This window comes from Arachis ipaensis, chromosome B3, assembly GCF_059453495.1.
Source record: "Arachis ipaensis isolate K30076 ecotype BB chromosome B3, ASM5945349v1, whole genome shotgun sequence".
NCBI lineage: Eukaryota > Viridiplantae > Streptophyta > Magnoliopsida > Fabales > Fabaceae > Arachis > Arachis ipaensis.
In genome coordinates, this window is record NC_142438.1 from 285,075 (window position 1) to 308,138 (window position 23,064).

A 23,064-nucleotide genomic window follows, 5' to 3' on the forward strand; every position below is an offset into this window, starting at 1 on the left:
ACTCATCCCAAAAGTTTCAACTGATGGGAAAAGGTAACACTAATGATTATATCTCTAATACTCTCTAAACTTCCATTGTACACATTGTATAAATATTCCATTAGTTCCTCATACTTTCCCATAAACATATATCTAAAGAGTAATGCTAGGGAACCAATGGCCTAAGTGTACAATGTGTACAATGGGCTAAATCTTTGGTTTATGAATAAAATGAACATCACCTATACTATGCAGAATAACCATCCGGATACTAGGGATAACCATCCGGATACCAGGGATAATAAACATCTCATGTTATAAAAAGCTAATTTTGGGTTCACCAAGGTTCGGACTCTTGACCTTCTGGACCTGGAACTCTAATACCATGTCCTGAAACCACTCTTGACCTTCTAAACCTTCATTATACACATTATACGCTTAGGTCATTGGCTCCCTATACTTTCTCATATCTAAAACATCTCAAGCATCCTACCATAATTAACTTACCATTGCCTATAAATACCATCATTACCCCAATGAAACTAACACATCAAGAAACTCTTCATTCTCCATCACTCTTAAAAAAAAAATGGGTTACACCAAATTGCCCTATCTTATAATATTAACTTTCTTATTAGTGGTGCTTGGTAGAACCACAAGAGCACAACAATGTGGTACACAAGCAAATGGAGCATTGTGCCAAGACAACTTATGTTGTAGCCAATATGGTTATTGTGGTAACACAAATGAATATTGTGGTAACGGTTGCCAAAGTCAATGTGGTGGTGGTACCTCTAATGGTGGTGATGTTAGTAGTATCATTACTTCCGCCATATTTGATCAAATGCTTAAGTACAGAAATGATCCACGGTGTAAGGGTAACGGATTCTACACGTATAATGCATTTCTTACTGCCGCTAACTCTTTCTCCGCCTTCGGCACCACCGGTGATGATGCCACCAGAAGAAGGGAGCTTGCTGCCTTTTTCGGTCAAACTTCCCATGAAACCACAGGTTACTTAATTATATGGTGATTACTTGGGTGAATATATCTTTATATATAAAAATAATATTTTTAAATTATTTAATAATTTTTTATTATCATCCTTAGATTGAGGGATGAATAGTTAAATTAGTTTTTAAAAGATACGATATTTTTTAAATTTATTTTTAAAAGTTTTTTTTAATTAAATTAGCCTTTTAAAGATTACGAATTAATTATATTTATCCTCCAATTACTTCATTAACAATTTTCTTTAAAGATTGATGTTGTAAAACGTTAATTGATAACATATATAATACCTAATATATCTAATTGGATATTGATTATCAAATATATTTATAAAAATTTATTAATTTAGTCATTTTTTTTAATTATAAAATTCTTATTTCCATTATATGACCTAATGACTAAATTGGTAAATTTTCGTAAACATATTTAGTCAAAATCCAATTGAACATTTTATGTGTTACATACGCTATCAATTAACATTTTACATCATCAATTGTTGACAAAAATTGTAAGTAAAGTAACTGAAGGCCAAATATAATTATTTCGTTATCTTTAAATAATTAATTTGATTAAAAAAAATCTTTCAAAAACAAATTTAAAAAATATCTTATCTCTAAAAACTAATTTAATTATTAACCTTAGACTAAATCTTTCTTTTGGATATACAGGAATCAAAGACATACTCTAGTATGAGTTGCATTTAGAATTTATCCTAAAGAGATAAAGTGTTATGATTCTAACTTTTTTTTGGAAAGAAAAAGCTCGACACATATGTGGAGCAAGAATTACAAAATAAAACATAACTGTTGTCATTTTTGGCATTGCCATCAACAACATGAGTTATTTACAACACCAATCTCTAGCAAATGAGAAAGATTAATCCACGCAATCTCTAACCCATGTTGCCTTGTTGTTAAAAATGATGTCATTTCTACGTAACCATATAATTCATATCACTGAAAAGAAACCAACTATCCAATGCCTGTGTATCTCTTTTCTCCCTGGAACAGCTCTCCAACTCTCAAATTGCTGTTTCACAGTACCAGGCATGATCCATTCTTATCCAAACGCCGATATTCAAGCACACCACACCTGCCAAGAGTACTCACATGTAATAAACAGATGTTGTATATTTTCAACATCTTTCTTACATATAGGACACCCAGTCTATTAAACCGATCCTTTGTATTGATTCGGTCTACCAAAATAAACCAGGAGAACAATTTCACTCATGGTGGAACTAGTCCTTTCCAAACGTCTTTTGTGTATCTGTAACTCAATAGCTCCTCATCCATAGTCTCTTCCTACAAAACATGTACAAATGAGTTAGTTGAATAAACGCCTTCCTTGTGAAATCTTCACACCACTCTATCTTACACATCTGCTATCAATCTAACTTTGAATCATAAGAAAAAATAAACTTATATTCTCTACCAAATCTAGCTCAAGTTGGATAAAACCTTTTATTAGGGGATGTAACTTTCTCATATATATATTTTTTAATTAACACAAAAATATTTAATTTTATATACACATATACTCAAGATTTAATTTTGAACGTACTATTTATATATATAGGAGGATGGGCAAGTGCACCAGATGGTCCATATGCTTGGGGGTATTGCTTTATCAATGAAAATAACGAAGCAGATTATTGTACACCCTCTACACAATGGCCATGTGCTCCTGGCAAAAAATACTATGGAAGAGGACCAATTCAACTCACTCAGTAAGTAATTAACAAATATATAAGACTATAGTATATACCATGTCCAATAATGAATCTAACCACATCAAGTTAATAGACAAATTTAAGCAGAATTTGATGAAATAGAGCGATACAATTTATTTATTTGAGTTTAATTGCTATATGTATTGATAATACAGGATTTAATTTTTATATATAGTAGTCAGTATAAAAATATTTTATTATGTCAATAAAAGTAGTTATTTTTCGTACTTATTGTATAAATAGTCATAAAAAATAATTAAAAGATTATGTAAAATATTTTGTTTTGTTAATGCATTAAAATTAAATTCTATATAAGTATCATTTAACTATAAATTATATTTGTATGAATTTTAGATTATTTTAAAGTTGGGTAAAATATTTTATTACTATATATATATATTGTATATGAAAGGTTTAATTATTTTGTCGTTTTCTATAATTTTACTAAATTTTCAATTAATTTTTATATATTTTTTTTTGATTGAGTCTTTATACGATATTAGATTTTGTAATTAAATTTCTGCCGCCTGACAAAAATTCTAGAATTAACTGAATATTTTGTATAGTTTAACAGAAAATATTCTGTTAATTTCAATTAATATTTTTATCACAGTAAAGACTTAATTACAAAATTTAATACGGTATTAAAATCTAATTGAAAAAAAAAAGTATAGAAACTTAATTAAAAATTCGATGAAATTATAGAAGCCGATAGAATAATTAAACCTATATTAAATTTGTCATGGAGTATTCTAAGTATATACCTTTATTATCGTACAAATTTGTAAATCTATCAAAAATTATTTTACAAATCTTTGGTTGTCCACATACATTATTATCGACGTGCAATTAATTAATAACTTGTTGCAGCAATTACAATTACGGGCCAGCGGGTAATGCTATAGGATCAAATCTTCTAAACAATCCTGATCAAGTAGCAACTGATCCAGTTATTTCATTTAAGACAGCCATATGGTTTTGGATGACACCACAAGGAAATAAGCCATCATGTCATAATGTCATTACCGGAGGATGGACGCCGTCTTCTACCGATACAGCCGCCGGCCGAGTCCCCGGATATGGTGTCATCACCAACATAATCAATGGTGGGCTTGAATGCGGACACGGGCCGGATTCTCGGGTCGAAGATCGAATCGGGTTTTATAGTAGGTATTGCTCAATGTTGGGAGTTAGCACTGGAAATAATTTGGATTGCAACAATCAAAGTCCATTTTAGATAAATTGTCATGTTTGTAATAAGCGGGGAGCATCTTTTAATAAGGGACTATAGTGATATCCACTTATAAAGTTATAATGGTAAAGCTCATGAACAATACTATCTTTTAATCTTAACATTAAAGTTCGTTAATGTATTACTGTATATACAAAATAAAATTTGATAAATTTTATCATATACTTTTTTTGTTTATAATTTCATACACTTATTTAAATAAATAAGTGAGTTAATTATTTGACCTGTTTAAATTGATTCTATCATAATTTTTTTGGTTAATTTATCATGATTTTTTTATTAGAGTTAATAGTCAAATTTAACTCTAAAAAATTATTCGATCTTCATTTTAGTCCCAAAAAAATAAAATTAATTAAAATAGTACCTGAATGATAACTACGTTAGTAGAATTCATCCTTCTATCATCTCAGTTGATGACATGGTTAATATTCGTAAGCGTGGTACACCCCAAAACGACATAACTTTGATTTTTTTGCCTCCAAGTGTGGAGACAATGTCATTTGATGTATTCAAATGTTTTTCCAATGACCACCACTCATAACAACCATGTCTCCTCTTTTCTCTCTAACGTCCTTCCCTGAGACACTTATTCATACTTTGAACGTCCCTGTTTACTTCACTATTCTGCAAGGCGACATCTGCACATGAGTTCGCGCTACTAGAGAACAATATTAACAATCATAAGCAAACCTTAATTCCCTAGATGTTAGAATCAATTTCAAAACCCTAATCTCAATCTCAAACATATATAACTCTTCTCCTCCATGTTGACGGCGGTGGCGGCTGTGGGAAAGTATTACCATGTGATAGGGCTGAGTCTCCTAGAGATGTTTTCACGCTCGTGTATTTAAATTTTTGGATTTTAGAAATAGATTTATCGGCGATCAACTGGTAGCGTAATTTACCAATGCGATTATCTTTTGGAAACTCTTTTAATTAATTTTATTTTTTGGGGACTAAAATAGAGATTGAGTGATCTTTTAGAAACAATTTTGACTATTAACTCTTTTTATTATTGTTAACGAATAAAGCTTCTCGTAACCCACATTAAGATTTTTTTTTTTGTTTGAAGAAAAATGATCTTGTTTTCAGGAATTTTCTTGTTTGTTTTTTTTTTTTTTTTGATATACAAAACGGGGCATAACACCCAAAACAAAAAAAAATTACAAAACAGAAATTAATCGGGGTAAGGTAGCCCCTCTACAATCATCAGCTAAAATGCTCCTAAGTTTGGTACTTGGTTGATCAATGAAATGATATCCTGGTTCAGTAAATAAGCTTTCATTTGCCATGCAGTCTGCTCCTCTATTTCCTTCTCTGTAATTATGTACCAGTTTAGTTTGCCATTTTTTCTGGAGGAGCTCCACTATTTTCCTCACTATTGCATCTGGGTGTTTATTGGAATTTGTTGCTCCTTTTATCACGTCCACCACTGCTTTGGAATCTACTTCTAGAATGATTTTTCTCAATCCCAATTCCCATGCTGTTTTGAGTCCATAATAAACCCCCCATAACTCTGCATAGTAAGCTGTACAATAACCAATATTTACAACAAAACCTGCAATATTAGTGATCCTCAAAGTTTTTTGTTTTTGGTTGTAGAAGGGGCCTAAGCCCAAATGATTCTCAAAGTTAATGTTTTTTATTTGGACCTGGAAAGTTAAAGGTTTATATCTAGGCTTTCTACATTTCATTAGTTTTAGCCCAATTCAGTTTCCTCAACTCATGTTATGGCCCAATCAACGATAACTCTCTTGTGACTTGTGATAAAATTATTTATAGTCTAGACCAATTTACTCAATATGCATAATAATTAATAATGAACATACTTTTTTTCGGTCTGCTATTTTTTTCATGAAGAGGCCCAAGCCCATCCTCATCCGGCAGATTGTTCTCTCCCTACCTCTGCCACCGATTCCGGCGATTCCACCGGCGTCAACCTCCTAGTCGCGACGGAAGCTGCTCCTAGAATCGCTTCGTTTCGAGACACGATTTTGACTAACAAAATGAATCAATTGACGATGGTAAAGTGTGTTGCGTAAGTGCCACGTGTCCACTAATCTGCTGTTTTACACTTTTACAGTTTACCCCTCCAACAAAAAGAGAAACCAAACTCCTCCACTGACGCCTTCTTTCTTCTTCTTCTCCTTTTTCCGAGAAAATTCAGAACCAATATTTTCCCGAGAAAATTAAAATTTGATGAAGTGGTGATGAAGAAGGGATCGACGAGCTTGTGAGTGTGAATTAAGCGCAGTCCAAGGACGATGGTGAGGTCGATCCCCAATGGAACCAAACCAGAACATCTCGTTGCTGACGACGACGACCGATCCAGAAGATTTGAGAGTGATTGAGTGGGAGGATTTCGAGAGCGAGCTTGCGAGGTTGTCGAGTCTCTCTTCTGCGCTCAATGAAGCCAAGGAGAAGAAGCGTCGTCTTCATCAGAAGCTCCATGACCTCATCCAGGTAGGGTTTTAGTAAGAGCTAGGTTTATGGCTTTGCGCTTTTAATTGATTTCCTGAGATTGTTGAATTCAATTTCTGCTGAGTGTGGTTGATGAGGAGTTAACTTAGAATAAAGAAAAATTTTAGAAGAAGCTCTGTTTTGGTGAATTGCGGGGGAAGTGGAATCGCAATAGAATGATAGATTTGGGGAAGAAGGAAATGGTTCAATGTTGTCGTGTCAAATGCAGTTTCATTTTTGGTAATGTTAGAACTTTGAAGCAAACTGTTCATTTTTGTTCGAATTTGTTTATTCCACTAGATGCAACTTCCATTTAGGGTTATCCATGTCAGTAGATCATAACTAGGGTTTTATTATGTACTTCAGGCACTGGTATTTGAGATTGTTCCTGATAGGCATCAATAATATAAGCATATCAATTCAGTCTTGCTTGTTAAGTTGTTGTTTCTTGCTGTCATCTTTTGTTGCTTTCGACCATGAATACTTGTTTCAGTTGACAATAACATATAGGGGTATGTTATGGTTATTTACTTTTAAGTCATTGTACTTGTCCCTAATAACGGCCCGCGTATTAGCGGATGATGATGGTTTGAGCAGGTCAATGCTGAATCATTGGGCCGTGTAAATGAACTTGAAGAAATGCGGCAGAAATTGGAATCAAAGAAATTGATGGTGGAGAATATGTCTGTGCGATCTAGGTTGGCAAAGGAGGATGCTTGCAGGCAAGAAGAGCAGCTTGGTGGTGCAGTCCAATCGCTGTTGGTGGCAGGAGGTGCTCTTTCCGTGGCTAGCAGAAATCTTCAGGTTGATCTTTTTTCATATTTTGTTATGGGCTTTGAGTACTACATACTTTTTAATAAGTGAGTTTATGTTATAATTTTTTTCTTAGCCCCATAAAAAAGGGGGCAGAAAGACTTTGTTATATGATGCAGTTCAGTCAACTGTATTTTTTATGTCTCAGGATGTGTTTGGTTTAGCGTTTGAAGCATAAAACATACGTTTAGTTTTCTTGAAAACTTCACTTTTTCGTTTTGTTTATTTTTTCCCTTTTTTGTTCTTGTTTAGAACTTTAATGCTTTGCCATCCATTGTCACACAGTTTCCTGGTATTATAGTAGAATCATATGTTTCTGCTGATATTGTAGCATGATAGTTAGCTCATGATGTTGTAACTATAGGAGTCAAGTCGGGCACTGTCTGAAGAAAAAGGCTATGTTTGTCTAAGAAATTCACAGAAGATGCTAAAAATGAGGCAACAACATATGGCATCTCAAATTTCAATGCTATATCCTGTGAAGATCACTGTTGGACCAGCACAAGAGCAAGTTGAGCTTGAAGCATATCCTTCAGGTAGCCTATCAGGTAATAGATTGCTCAATTTGTCTGTCTTTGTGAATGGTACTGTTAAAATATGAAATGGTTGACCTTATAAGAAGTAGAAACTATAGTTTCAAGTAAAGAATGAAACTGAGGTGATGGATGTTGCAGTCGCTATATCTCGGTTTCCTAGTGGCACTTTGGATTCAGTTCTTCCTTAAATTGAGCTATTGTGGTGATTGGTGAATATGATGTCTCTCATTATCTGCTTCTTCTACCAGTTGTGGGTCACCATCTTGTTTTTTTTCCTTTTTATGCTTCTGTGGTGGTTTTGTTTCATGTTAACTGATCTAAGTTATATATCTATCTTTCCTTTTTGTTGAAATTAACAGTAGATGATTATCTTTCCTATTTGTTGAAATTACAATGGCATCTGCATAATTAGATATAGATGATTATCTTTCCTTTTTCATTGTGCAAAAGAGTATTCTTTCTTCACAGCAATACTCATTTATCATAGTATCATTGCTTGTGGACTGTATCATTGTTCCTGTGCATGGTGGTCTTAAGGGCTTGGTAAATCTTAAGGCCCTTTAGAGCTCTGTCATTGTAGCATTTTCAGCTTTCACTCTCTTTAGGTAAAAATCCCTTATTTACTTTGTAATTTGTGTTGATTATGTTTTGGGTTGGTTAGGCTGCTTTATATTATGACTACAACAGTTATAGATGATGATCCAGTTATCTTGACCAGTGAATTGTATTAGAATAATTAGATAATATTACTTCATTTCTAATCGAGTAAGTGACACATCTTCTGGATTGTTGCTAAAAGTTGCCCTTATTTACCTAGGAACTCCTGCTGGACTTAAACCAGTTAATCAAGGATCGTTGACAATTCAGGGCCTGCATTTGACAATGCTATCTTTTAAGAAGATGAGCTTTTTCACCGATAAGAAAGAAATTCAAAGGTCTGCTACTGCCCTAGGATATGTTGCACATGTAAGTTTGTAGCTCCCTGGTCCTTTTCAACCCTTAAATCTATCTGTTAATAGTGAGATGGTCAGTTTCCAAATAGTCAAGTCATATTTTGACATTTTTTTTATATGGAAAACTTCTTGTGTTACTTAATGCAGCATTCGATTTGCAGGCTGTTTCACTTGTAGCCTCATACTTGCGAGTACCTTTGCGTTATCCGTTACGATTGGGGGGTTCTCATTCATATATCATTGACAATGCTCCTTCCATAGAGCCAACGTCATCTGAATCTACATCAAATGCAATGACTTCTGCAAACACCAAGCATGTGGAATTCCCCCTTTATTTAGAAGGTCAAGAAACAACAAGAGCGGCTTATGCTGTATTCTTGTTAAATAAGGTATACCTTTTTATTTATCTTTTGTTCTATATAGCAATTCATAAACAAGCCATGGATTTGATTTATGATATGTTCCATTTTTACTCTTTGGCTTATAGCCCCTTTCCCCTTTTGGCTATTCTGATTGTAGGATTTAGAGCAGCTTTTGAATTTCATTGGTGCAAAGAGTTTGGGACCACGCCATATATTGGCTAATTTGAGGGAGCTTTTTAGGACTATCCAGTCTAAAGCTTTCATAGAGAACTTGATCTAGTCTCTATTTTTTGCCATAATGAAAGTTTTATGTAAATTGATTTTTGTAATTCTTACATGGGTGCAAATTTTTTGGTGTGCACCTTCCCATGTAGCATTATTATCAAATTGAAACGAACTTTCTACCATGGATTTGGAATTCTTTTCAATTTATACACAGCTTTTGAACATACTGTCCTCTGAAGAACACAAGAACATACTTTAGCCAGATGTATTAAGATCATATTTGTAATTGTTGGATGGATATTCAGTAACAAGTAAGCTTTCATTAACACATTAATATTTGCAGCGTTCCAAAATCGCTGAACCCAAAAGAACAATTGTTTGCCACCTGCTTCTCACCACCCAAATAATTAACAATAATACCTATTTCTTCTCGTAAATTATCCTTTTAATCATTCTAACTATTTTCTAAACTAGTAATAAACATTGAGTAACCTCAATTATTTATGAGGTATATACTATTCCAAATATATTTGCCAATTAGGTTTACATGTCATTATGGAGTTTAAAATGCAGCACCTAAAGAGATATTTATTAGATGAGCCTAGGAAATGGCCATCTTCATGATGAAGCTTGACTTGAGAGACACTGCTGGCCCGTTAGTGTCAGACAAAACGGGTAAAGTATTTTTTTATGAGTCCCGTCAGGGAGTTAATGGAATATTTGTATAATGTGTACAATGGACTATTGAGTTAAAAAATGAACATCATCTATACTATCCAGAATAACCATCCGAGTATCTCATGTCATGAAACCATTCATCCCAAAAGCTTAAGCTGATTTTGGAGTTCACCAAGGATCGAACTAGATCTAGAGCTTTGATATCATGTCATGATACCACTCATCCTAAAAGCTTAAGTTGATGAGAAAAAGTAACACTAATAGTTATATCTCTAATACTGAATCGGACATTCCTAAACTTCCATTTTACACATTGTATAAATATTCTATTGGCTCCCTATACTTCCTCATAAATAATCTGTTTTATTTTTTATATACTACTAGAAATTGGGCAACCAATGAAAGTGCATTGTAGTGTTAGCCGCCAACTTTGAAAATCAACAAATATCTAGTCTCCCATCATACTTCATCTATAAATATCCTCAACTTAGTACGAAACCATGCATCACGCACAATACATAAAACCTTTCTTAAAAGAAAAATAATGGGAAACACCAAATTACCTTATTTTATGCTAAGCCTCTTAATATTATTAGTGTCTTTCTTGCATGGTGCAAAAGCAGAACAATGTGGTAAACAAGCAAATGGAGCATTATGCCCAAACAGTTTATGTTGTAGCCAATTTGGTTGGTGTGGTACCACAGACCCTTATTGTTTAGTTGGTTGCCAAAGCCAATGCAAAGGTTCAACACCAACACCTTCAACTCCGACACCAACACCTAGCGGTGGTGGCAGCGGCGGCGATGTTGCAAACATAATTACTTCTTACGTGTTTGATCAAATGCTTAAGTACCGGAATGATCCAAGGTGTAAGGGGAATGGATTCTACTCCTATGATGCCTTCATTGCCGCCGCTCGCTCTTTCGGTGGTTTTGGCACCACCGGTGATGATGCCACCCGCAAGAGGGAGATTGCTGCTTTCTTGGCTCAAACTTCTCATGAAACCACAGGTTTATAGCCCAAGAACTTCAACTGTGAATTTTTGCAAATCATTTTATCCAAACATAAAATTAGGTTATATTTTTAGAATGGTGAAAACTCAAGTGCAGTTGATAACTGAACCGTTACATAAAAATTTAATAAAATCATTCAAATTATTTAATAATTTTCAATTATCAACTCAACGTGTCTGCACCTGAGTTTCCATCTTTTAAAAAAAAAGTCATGAATCAATTTTTCTAACCGACACTAAGAAGATATTATTGGCTTTAATTTAATTATTGAATTAGTATCTTAAATTGATTTTTATTACTTTAAAAGTTTTTCAAGAATTACTCACTTCGAATTAATTGATTTCTTTGTTGTTTTCAGTAAAATTTTTAATGTGTTACATAAGTAAAATTTTAACAAATTCTTTTATAATACAAATATATAATTATTTCACACAAAAAAAAAATATCATACAATAACTAATCTCTTTTAAAATGATAGAACGAAGTAAAAGTAAATCTCAAAAATTTGTTAAGTAATAAAAATTTATTGAGAACTAAAATATCTAATTTAAAATTCATGATCATTTGAATGTTTACTCCAACGACCAATGTCAAGCGTGTAAGTTTTCAGTAGACTTAAAAGCTTAGCATGGATAAGATACATTAATTTCTTACAGAAATGTCACAATCTGGTTACCTTTTCTTGAAGCAAAGGTGGCATTAATAATCATACAATAATGTTTATGTAGGAGGGTGGTCAAGTGCACCTGATGGACCATATGCGTGGGGTTATTGCTTTCTCAGTGAAATTGGCGCCACAGCAGATTATTGTGTTGCCTCCCAACAGTGGCCTTGCTCTCCTGGTAAAAAATATTATGGCAGAGGACCAATCCAAATCTCTTAGTAAGTCCCCAATTCAAATATAAATACGTATGATTCCTATATAGTTAGTATGTAAACACTTCAATTGCTACACCCTTTATTATGTATTATACTAGGCTTAAATACATTCACTAGAGACATTAAACAAAAGAGTATTTTATGTCAAGTCTACTTAAAATTTTAGGGTTTATATAACATATGGTGAATTCTAATATATTCATAGTTGACTATGATAGTTATATAAGTGTTGTTAAAACTTAAGTCTTTTTTTTTTTTTACTTTTTAGTAACGATTTTTAATGAGTATTACTAAATGATAAAAATAAAATGTTATTTTAATTTTAATAACACTTTTTAAATTACCATAATTACTATAAGGTGGAAACTCAGGTGTAGTCGACTTCACGTAAAGTTGATAATTGAGAGCCGTTAGATGATTTGACTGATTTGACTAAATTTTCATCTAACGGCTCTCAACTATCAACTTCACATGAAGTCGACTGCACTTGAGTTTTTACCTTTTACTATAACTACTGTAATATAAACATACTAGAATGCATCTTAACAATTTTATGTAACATGAATTGATGGGATAATGTTAATATTTTTCTTATAGCAATTACAACTATGGTCCAGCCGGTAAAACTATAGGAATTGATCTATTGAACAATCCTGATCTTGTAACTACAAATCCAACTGTGTCATTCAAAACAGCCATATGGTTTTGGATGACACCACAAGGAAATAAGCCATCAAGTCACGATGTCATCACCGGAAGGTGGACGCCGTCTAATGCTGACAGGTCGGCCGGCCGAGTCCCCGGCTATGGCGTGATCACTAACATTATCAATGGTGGAATTGAATGTGGACACGGGTCGGATTCTCGTGTCCAAGATCGGATCGGTTTCTATCAAAGGTATTGCCAAATGTTGGGAGTGAGCCCTGGAGACAACTTGGATTGTGGCAACCAAAAGTCATTTGCTTAGGCAAATTACTTGCTCGTGATTTTCAATAAGGGGTATGTTGTAATAAGGGGATTAGTATAGTGATCCTAAGTGTAACAACAATGCAAGTTTCTTGCTAAAGAAGAAATAAATTGATGGTTGTAATAACATAATTAAATAATTTATTATGTGTTTATATTATGGTGGAAATTCAAGTGCAGTCAACTTTACGTGAAGTTGATAACTGAGAGTCGTTAGATGAAAATTTAGTCAAATCAATCAAATCATTTAACGATTCTTAACTATCAACTTCACGTGAAGCTGACTATACCTAAATTTTCACCTTATATTTTTTTTTATGTTTTATGAAATAGAAATCATCGATTGCGACAAGAATTAGCATTAGCCATGCCTCTAAGCTTGTTTTTTTTCTCACGATATTCTTAAATCTGACAAGTCAATAACTAATTTATTGCGGAACTGGGTTCTATTTAAAAATTTGTCGTTTCCAGTAATAGAGCCACACGAACTCCTAGAGACTTAAATCATTCTACATTCTGTCCTTAATAAAATAAAACAATAAAAAGAGAAAAAATGTTGGAAAAATTGGGAAAAGCAACACATCTTCCTCTATTCCTAGTCTTTCCCCCCAGTTACCACTAAATTAGTGGAAACAATTTTATGCTAATTATGTAGTCAAGTGAAGTCAACTGTGATAAATATCTCGTATATTCCACAAAGAAAAGATGGTGCATTTACTTTGAAAGCAATTGGTCATCAGCGTTAGTGGCTTGGAATTGTTGAAGTTCCACAAACATATATAATAGATCATCCTTTCTATTCGTTCCTTATATATATATATATACAAAAAGTAGTGATTGACGCATGCATATATAAGTGCAAGTCTATTGAAAGCTTGTTAATCAGAAATTCTTTTTGGCATCACTGAATCATATAATAATATATTTCCCAAAAAAAGGGTACAAAACTTACCTTTTGATGGATATATTTATTTAATAGTAAAAATTTATCAAGCCTATTTAAATTTTACCCCACTTTATGTGTATAGTGAATATAGTGGTTATGAAAACATCGTAGTTAAAACTAAGGTACACTTTGTTATTTAGTAATATCTTTTAATTCAATCACATTTTTTATTTTATTTTGCAGGTATGTTACATATACAAGCTTTTTTGGCTTATAAGTCTTACAAGTTGGCACAAGCCCAACAAAACACACGCGCATTACACTCACACATTTAAGAGTAAATACACGCATGTTATTCAACCACTTTCTATTTCCAAAGCGCGCTACTCACCATTATGAACGACTTTTCTTCTTCTTCCTCGATGAAAACCACAACTGTCATTTTTCTTTGCGTTTCTCCTCCTCCTTTTCTTCTTTTTTCTCCTCCTCCTTCTTTGTGTTTCTCCTCCTTTTTCTTCGTGTGTTTCATCTTCATCGTCGTGTTTCTACTCCTTTTTCTTTTGATTTTGCAACATTATGTATTTTTTCTTCTTTGTTTGATTTTTTCCTCCCAAAAAGAATTATGAGAATATGAAATAATAAGATGAAGAAGAAGAAGCAGCAGAAGATGAGGAGGAGGAAGAGGAAGAGTTCTGAATTATCCAGAATCAGAATAAAAATACACCCAAATATCTTCGTATTACACCCAAATATCTTCGTTTTTACACCCAAATTTGTTGCAGATACAGAAATGAGTTATGTTACGTGTACACTAAAATCAGCCACCAAAGTCAGCAAAGGCTGCAAAATACACCCAAAATACACCACAGAAGGGCTACAAAATACACCCAAAAATACACCATATTAAAACAAGCATAAACTATAGAATGCAAATACAACTATAAAACCATCATAAAAAATAACAAAAACCATATTCATGAATCATAACTAAACAGAAACTAAAACAATTCAACTAAAAGAATAAGACAATTCACCCTCCGTCAGATGAAAAGTCATAAATTGTAAATACACCCAAACTTTTATAAAAATACACCCAAATATTCCTGATTTATACCAGAACGTCTGATATAAAATGGACAAGATTATATTAATTCTAATAAAAATTAGTACATTAGATTCAATTCAAACAAGAAAGAATTAACAACAAATTTTACAGGCAAGGTTCACGCACTGGTTCATCTAACAATCTGAAGTTAAATTATCTATTATCTTTAAAAATGATTTCAGAGCTTGATGTCAAAAAACAATGGAAATCGAGAATAACGAAGAAAAAGAATAGAAAGAGAAAAGCACGTAAATGAAGAAGGAAAAAGAGAACGCAAGAAATTCGAAAAAGGAAACGGAATCCTTTCAAAAATTAAAAATTTGTTAGAGGCGCGTGAAACATATGTGCGTAACAAGCGCGTTTGAGCGTAATATCAATTTGAGGACTTGTAAGACTTGTATAGCAAAATCACTTGTATGTAGAGATTAATCCTTTATTTTGAAGTTAAAAAATATTGTCGAATAGAAAAAAAAAATCTAATTTTAGCTACAATTTTTAAATATTGTGAAAGTTTTATATTTACTATAATTATCTCATATAGCTACCACAGAATTCAACTTGTATAAATGTCTTATTACAACTAATTATTAGACATAATTATAAGATTTTTTTAAATAGTTCAATACAAATTCAATCCAAACAGAGAGAAATAAATCAAAATGAAAAGATATTTTACTAGGTCATTTTCGGTATTATCATCAATAATAGTATATCCTAAATATATGATAATCAGAATCTCAAAATAAAACATAAACAAGTATAAAATTAAAATATTTGATATATATTTTTGGTGGTTTAGAATTTAGGGAGAGAAACATAAAAAAAAATTATCTAAAGAAAGAGTCAAGTTAGAATTTTTTTTTTTTTTCATATCTTATTACCAAACGATGGTGAGAGTATCTACTTCTTCAACTTAATTTATATATGTCCTAATTACTCCTAACACAATAATATTCTCATATGATCAAGCCACCACCACCGGCATTAACAACACAATCTTTAATTTGTTTAACAAGTTGCAATGTTTTTACACATCGAAAGACAAGGTATGAAGACCGTATGAAACATCTCACATGACAATCAAAAAAAGGTTCTTCATTATTTCGTCCCTTTGTTGTTGGTATGGTAATTGAGAAGAAGTTATGTCATTTTCACACAAGATTATTGATTAGAATTGATGCTAGTGTTTCAGAGCGACAAGTCTAAAATTAAATGAAGTTGACTAATTAAATTATCCTTAAATTTTTGTTTTACTTACACATGCTCTAATCATTGGAGACAAGTAGACAACAAAAATCCTGTCTTATACGAATGTATATATTGTATTATTGTACCTTTTTACGGAAGCCTACATCACATGGAATGCAAAAAGATTAGGATTATTTAATTTATAGAGTTTAATTTTGATGCAATAACAGTGTAAAATATTTTATACAGTTGTGTAATTATATCTGTTCTTTTGGATGATCATTCAAGCGGTCAATATAAAAAATAATTATTTTTACTGATACGACATTACATAATTAAATGTACTTATAAAACTATTTTATAATTCTGAATACAATGTACCTACCTACATTATATTAGAGTAATGTATATAATGTTTGTGTATAAAATAGGAAGTAGTAGTAATCATTATCGCTTGTTCTTTTAGACTGTGTTTATTTCTAAAAATAGGATAAGATAAGATATTGAGAATAAAACACAAAAAAAAAGACACAAAATTTTGTATTATTATATTCTATTTGGTGATAAACTAGAATATATTATGAAAATTTAATTTATTCTTATTTTTTTTCATCTAAAAAATTTGAGAAGAAAAATATAATTATAAAAAATTAACAAGAATAATAAAAGAAAAAATAAAAAATAAGTTGTATCCTTTATTATTGTCTTTGTGTCTTTCCTGTCAGGATCGAATGAACATAAAATATACTAATTCAATGTCTTTGGACACAATGTCTCTGTCTATATCTCATTTATCAAACACAATTTTATATTTCTGTATTCCTATCTCAGTGTCCCATACCTGTAAACAAACACAGCCTTAAGTATCTTTATGCACATTCTAAGGAGTCTCAACATAATTTAAGCAATTTTATTTATTTATATTGTCAAAACACAAAAATTTTGCAATTAACACTACTAAGGATACATTACAACATGAGCTAGCTATTTGTGTATTTCACCTAAATTTTATAAAAATAAAAAAATATTGTGTATAATAAATATATATCATCACTTAATATAATATAATTGATCATAATTATTTATTTTGATGCACCTTAATTATCCTATCTAACATTATTCTTTAAAGACAAATTACTGCTAAAAAATATTTTTTATATTTAAAACGAGATTCAAAACTCCTAATTTCTTAATTAAGAAATAAATCAGGTGATGATGAATTTTTAGGTCACACCTACGCAATTAATATTATTATTTTTTGCATGTTGGAAGCTTGACCGAATATATAACCCTATATGTAGCCCTATACACCAAATCAAAACCTAGATTTTGAATCTATATTCCATGCTAGATTCTGCCTCATTTTGTCTTTTTCTTCATTTTACTTATTCACCTCTCTCTTTCATGTACAATGAACTACTTACAAGATTGATATTAAAAACTAGAGAATCAAGCAATGCCAGCGCTTTTGGATTTCATCAAAATGTACACTGCTAATGATTGTGGAGACAATAAGAAAGCATGCCCATAGTACATGTCTGCACTCTCATATATGCTCTCAATAATTGGTATTTAATTTAAATACACAATACATAGAATTTTATTTTAAAGTGGTGAAGTGCAGGTTTACCAGGGCATATATGATTTATTTAATTTAATTATATATATAATTAAGAGTTTAATTAAAAAATTAATTTTTTCAATGGATATCAGATCTTGAAATAATATTTTTATCCTAAACCTTAAATTCTCAAAAAAAAAAAAAAGATATGAGAGTTCATAAATAGCAATAGAACTATATGTTACTATGTATGTTAGCAACTATGGTAGTGTTTGTTTTGAGGCACTAGGATCGAGACTGGGAGACTGAGATTTAGTATCATGTTTGTTAGCTCAGAGACTGGTACTAAAATTTCTGTCTCTGTCTCCAAAATTTCAGTATTTCAGTACCTCCAAAAAATGGGGATCCAGGGGACTGAAATTTTTAGAGACGGAGACTGAAACTTTAATAACATTTTATACTTAAAATACCCTCATTTCAATTAATTAATTTTAATTTTATCCTTCGTACAAATGAAATTAGAGTTTCATTCTTGTTTCAATTTCTGTCTTTCACTTTGCACCAAACAGAATACTGAGATTTATTTCAGTCTCTGTCTATAAATCTCTGTCTCTCAGTATCAGTCTTTCAGTCTCTGTCTCTCTACCAAACACTACCAATGGATTTGAAACTAAAGAAAATATTTAGGTATTAGTAGTTGTTGGCCAGAATGATAGGTACTAATTAATTAATAATATTTTTAAAAGACATACATATGCATACAATAAATTAAATCAATTTAATTTCTTATTGGCATGAAGAACCCATGTGTTGGTTTCTTCTTCTAAGGTTTTTATATATAAAACGTTGTCCATTCAAACCAAAGTTGTTCATTTCATCATTAATAGAATTCCAGCCACTACCATAGAGTAACAAAATGTGTTCTTATTATTTCATAGCAACTTCAGATCAAGTTCCCTACCATGTTAGATCCATTAGCTTGCCTTCTAGGTTACACCCTTTATCCAATGACATCGAAATCGAGCTCAAGAATTTCGAATTATTATTAGCATCTTCATCATCATCAATGGATTATTATTCATCAATCACAATTAGTAGTAGTGTTATGAATGCAGATTTATTAACAAGGCTTGTGCATTTGTACAATTGTGTGAATGAACAAATCATTGGTTCTTCACTCTCCCAAAAGGTTCTTCTCCATGATCAAGATCAAGAAAAGTACTTAGATAAAGTACTTGATATGTCACTTGTTTTTCTTGATGTTTGTGGATCGGCAAGAGAATTGTTGCAACTCGCGAAAGAACACGCGCAAGAGCTTCAATCCGCGATGCGTCGTCACAGAAAGGGTCAAGATTGTTCCAGCATTAAGAGTCAGATTTGCGATTACTTCTGTTTCAAGAAAAGGGCAAAGAGGGAAATCTCTAAGATCCTTAAATCATTGAAGAAAATGGAAAATAATCATGGCTTTGTTAATGGTAAGACACATTATTGTTTATCAAATGTGTCTAAAGTTCTAAGAGAACTAAGCATTGTAACCATTTTGGTCTTGAGAAGAGTACTAATTTTTATGTGTCCACAAGTGTTGAAGAAAAAGAATAATATTGGTGAGTGGTTATTATTGTTCTCTAGAAAAAATAGGGTCATCAATAGTAATGAAATTGATGTGTTTCCATGCACAATAATAGTTAAGAAAACCAATGGTTTTGTTAAGGATGATTTAGAAATAGTTAAGAGAAGATTAGAGGGAGTAGATGAGTGTGTTAGAGAGTTAGAGGCAGGACTAGGTTGCCTCTTTAGGTGCTTAATTAGACATAGAGTGTCACTTCTTAATCTTCTTACTCCCTAAAAATTTATTAGAAATTTTGTACATTTTTATTAGCATAACTTCATAATGTGATTTATGTAATATTGATATGAATCTAAATCCCACCATCATCTTTCATTACAACAAATCTGGTAAATAGCGGTGGAAATTTTGCAGCGATTTTATAAAATCGCTGCGACAGTTTTGTAAAACCGCCACAAAATAACAAACTGCGGTGCATATAGCGACAGTTCGGAGTTGATGATGCAATCAGGCCGGCATTTTAAAATGAAGCTAAAATTTACGATACAGTAATTCTTAACATGTCGAGTTAGGAGTATCGTAGATGAAAAAAAACTATAAATACAATGACCAATTAAAGATTGACAAGTTTGCTTGGATTTTTTAGTTTATCAAAAGTGTGATATAGTATTGTCTAAATTAGGTTTTGCGGTTGATTTTAAAGTATAGTTGGATAAATTACATCCATTGCAAAAGACATATATAAAATTACTAATTACTAATAATTATTACTCCCATAATCATCTCTAATCCTTTTGGCATTACTATTATAGAGGGGTACGGTTTTCATATATAATCATTTTAAGTTATACACTTGCATACAAAATTACAAACGTGTGATCAAGTCTAGCAGGTATTATCATAACAAAAAATTTTGGAATAGTAATTTTTAGTAATTTTGATTAGTAGTTAGTCAGTAGTATAAATGTTAAATTATTTTTAACAAATAATTTTTTTTAATTTATGTATATATATAAATTTTGATAAATATAAGAACACGTTGTATTAATTAATATGTATAAATTTTAATAAATATAGATGTAAATTATATATTTTTTATATGTAAATTTCTATAAATATAAATATAAATATAAATTATTATTGACTAAAATATTGACACAAAATAATAATATTTACCCGTTATGTAACATTGTTGTTATCATAATATCCTTAAAAAAACCTAAAGATCTCTATATATACATATGCAATAATATAATGGTAAAAAATTCAGGTGAAGTCCACTTCACGTGAAGTTGATATCTGAGAGCCGTTAGATGAAAATTTAATCAAATCAGTCAAATCATTTAACGGCTTTCAGATATCAACTTCACGTGAAGTCGACTACACCTGAATTTTCACCTAATATAATATACAATGATTATATTAGAACGCCAACTTGCCAAGCCATTCGCTGCCACTTTTTGTCTCTTAACTTTTTTTGTTATGAGGTGGCAGCATATATATAAGACAAAAAAAAAACTATTTACAGCACATGGAAATTAAATGACAATATTGATTTATTATTATTATTATTATTATTATTATTATTATTATTATTATTATTATTATTTGAGATTCTGATAAGATCACTTAACACACATGCTTTTCCAATCATAAAAAATTTGGTCCGGACATGCATGCATGAACATGACTACACATTTCGCAAAGTACACAAGGACAAATGAACAAAAAATGTAATAATTCAACAACTAATAAATTAAAATTGTAAAATTTAATACTATATATACAAATAAAATATATCTATCGTATATATGATCGAATTTGTAGTTGTTAATTCAATTAATTGAAGGTACAGCAGGGAACAATGCAGATTGCTTTTATTCTAACTTCTAAGTTCCTAACTCCGAATATTATGCTTAGGTACATTGCTCTAAACATAATTTTGTTTAAGATGTAGATGCATGCCCAAACAATAAAAATAAAACACACGAAAACAAAGAATAAGCATCTTACTTTTAATTAAAACGTGATTCTTATGCACACCCGCTTTATGCTTTCAAAATAAATCTCTTTCGGTCTTTCCACTCCTTTATAATTAGGACATTGCTTAATTAATAATTGTGATGTTTTAATTTTGATAACATTTTAATTTTCAATGTTACAAAGAAAAAAACATTATTGTTGATGATGGAAACTACTTTTGGGTACTGTTATTTGCTTGTAATAAGGATCTGTTCAAGGTATAGTTCGTCGTAGAAGAGGATACGTCGTCTTATCTTCTCCACAGATAAAATATATGCTAGACTCTAAAAAATGTCAGACGAAATAGATATTTGCAAAGAATACTAACACTCAAGTCAGTAACAACTCAAACAAAAAAAAAAAGTAAGATTCATTTAGATGAGTATTAAATTTTCATGAGTTTTATCTTCTACCTTACTTTACCTTATATAGATTTACTTATGGAAAAAGGATTATTTTTTGGCTATATCGCGGTTATTACATACTCACACACTTAATATTTTTAAAGGTTCCTATCTACTATTTAGTTGTGTCAATGTTTAAATCCAGATGTAACATTTTTTCTAATGGTTTATAGTATCCCTCGTCTCAGTAGACTAAGGACTAATCTATCGCGAATTAGAACTTAAGAATTTATTATTGACTAATGAATTACTACATACACAATACGAAATTTGAATCTCTAATATTTACTTAAACGAAGTAATGAACTAATAAATAGACGAACCAAAATTAGTTTTGATACAGTATTTTAAGAGGCATGTTAATGTATCTCAAGTTCTCAACTAGGCCTGCGGTTCTTTACTTCCAAATTCGAAATCTATTTCCTTTGTGGGCCTTCCTTATTGGGTTTGACTTATAAAAGTATCCTCATATTAAATAACGAACGTCCCTTAAAAAATGTGGTCCATTAAAATATTGTGGGCCTTCAGCTTATGTGATGAATCCAAATAACATTAAAATGAGGTTCACCGAGAAAAAAGAAAAAAAAAACCAAAATGAGTGACCAAAAACAAAAAATGTCAAAAACAATTAAAAATTGAAAAACTCAAATATCATCAAAGTTGAGATGGCCGAGTTGGTCTAAGGCGCCAGATTAAGGTTCTGGTCCGAAAGGGCGTGGGTTCAAATCCCACTCTCAACATTTATTTTATATAATAACAAATGGCAATTGGGTGATAATTTATTTATTTTTTATATTGTTATTCTCGTGTAACATATTCAATGTAAAGAAAAAACACATTTCTGCCGAGATTTGTATACTAGGGTTGTGCATGGCCGATCCGTTCGGTTTCGAACATTTTAGAGATTAATTTTGTATGATTTTATCGGGTCTAAGATTGAATAAGGATCTCAAAAATAGATCCGATTATTATTTTGGGTTGGGTTCGGATCATAATTTGGGTTATTCAAATTCGATCTGGTGGTCCAATCATCATACACAATTAATATTTTATGTTATTAGTGATGGATGATGACTATTTTTATGTGGAATTTAAATATTATAAACCTTAATATTTTGTTTTATTAGTTATTATTAGACTATAAATTAATGTTTTGTGTTTAAAATACATAAAATTTTAGACTAATGCATAATATTGTATTATTTGTATTAATTTAAATATTTGGTATTATTAGACAATATTAGTATTGATTATGGTTATACTTTAATTTCAGAGAAGAGTTGGTTTTTATTATATTTTTTTACATGAATTTTATCATATCAAATAATAGTTAGAGTCTTAGAAATTTGGATATTTTTACATCCTAACTTATAAGAAGATATCAAAGATAATATAATGTTAACGGCCTGATTTTCACCCAATTTTTATCTGTATAATTGTGGTCCAAAAATGTATAAGTTTCATCGGGTTTA

The 23,064-nt window shown here is 31.2% G+C and overlaps 3 protein-coding genes and 1 non-coding gene across 5 annotated transcripts; all 4 read left to right on the forward strand.

Annotated features, from left to right (window-relative positions):
* Positions 1-529: 529 nt before the first annotated feature.
* On the forward strand, positions 530-4,136 carry LOC107629480 (endochitinase-like). Its single transcript, XM_016332287.3, has 3 exons — positions 530-992; positions 2,569-2,719; positions 3,593-4,136. Exons 1-3 carry the CDS (start codon positions 569-571, stop codon positions 3,957-3,959), a joined length of 942 nt encoding a protein of 313 aa, XP_016187773.1. The 5' UTR covers positions 530-568; the 3' UTR covers positions 3,960-4,136.
* A 1,716-nt stretch (positions 4,137-5,852) lies between these two features.
* LOC107629478 (UV radiation resistance-associated protein) lies at positions 5,853-9,547 on the forward strand. 2 transcript variants are annotated; one of them, XM_016332284.3, is made up of 6 exons: positions 5,853-6,437; positions 7,032-7,238; positions 7,612-7,795; positions 8,601-8,749; positions 8,898-9,125; positions 9,256-9,547. In XM_016332284.3, exons 1-6 carry the CDS (start codon positions 6,258-6,260, stop codon positions 9,376-9,378), a joined length of 1,071 nt encoding a protein of 356 aa, XP_016187770.1. In that variant the 5' UTR covers positions 5,853-6,257; the 3' UTR covers positions 9,379-9,547. The 2 variants fall into 2 exon arrangements, with proteins under 2 accessions (XP_016187770.1, XP_016187771.1); XM_016332285.3 differs by having other exon boundaries at positions 6,079-6,437; positions 7,612-7,783.
* A 947-nt stretch (positions 9,548-10,494) lies between these two features.
* Positions 10,495-13,017, forward strand: LOC107629479 (endochitinase). The gene is made up of 3 exons (XM_016332286.3): positions 10,495-11,011; positions 11,743-11,896; positions 12,491-13,017. The coding sequence occupies exons 1-3, from the start codon at positions 10,546-10,548 to the stop codon at positions 12,858-12,860; spliced, it is 990 nt and encodes a 329-aa protein (XP_016187772.1). The 5' UTR covers positions 10,495-10,545; the 3' UTR covers positions 12,861-13,017.
* Positions 13,018-22,251: 9,234 nt separating this feature from the next.
* Positions 22,252-22,332, forward strand: TRNAL-AAG (transfer RNA leucine (anticodon AAG)). The gene has a single exon. It is a non-coding gene; the product is annotated as a tRNA-Leu (tRNA).
* Positions 22,333-23,064: the final 732 nt, after the last annotated feature.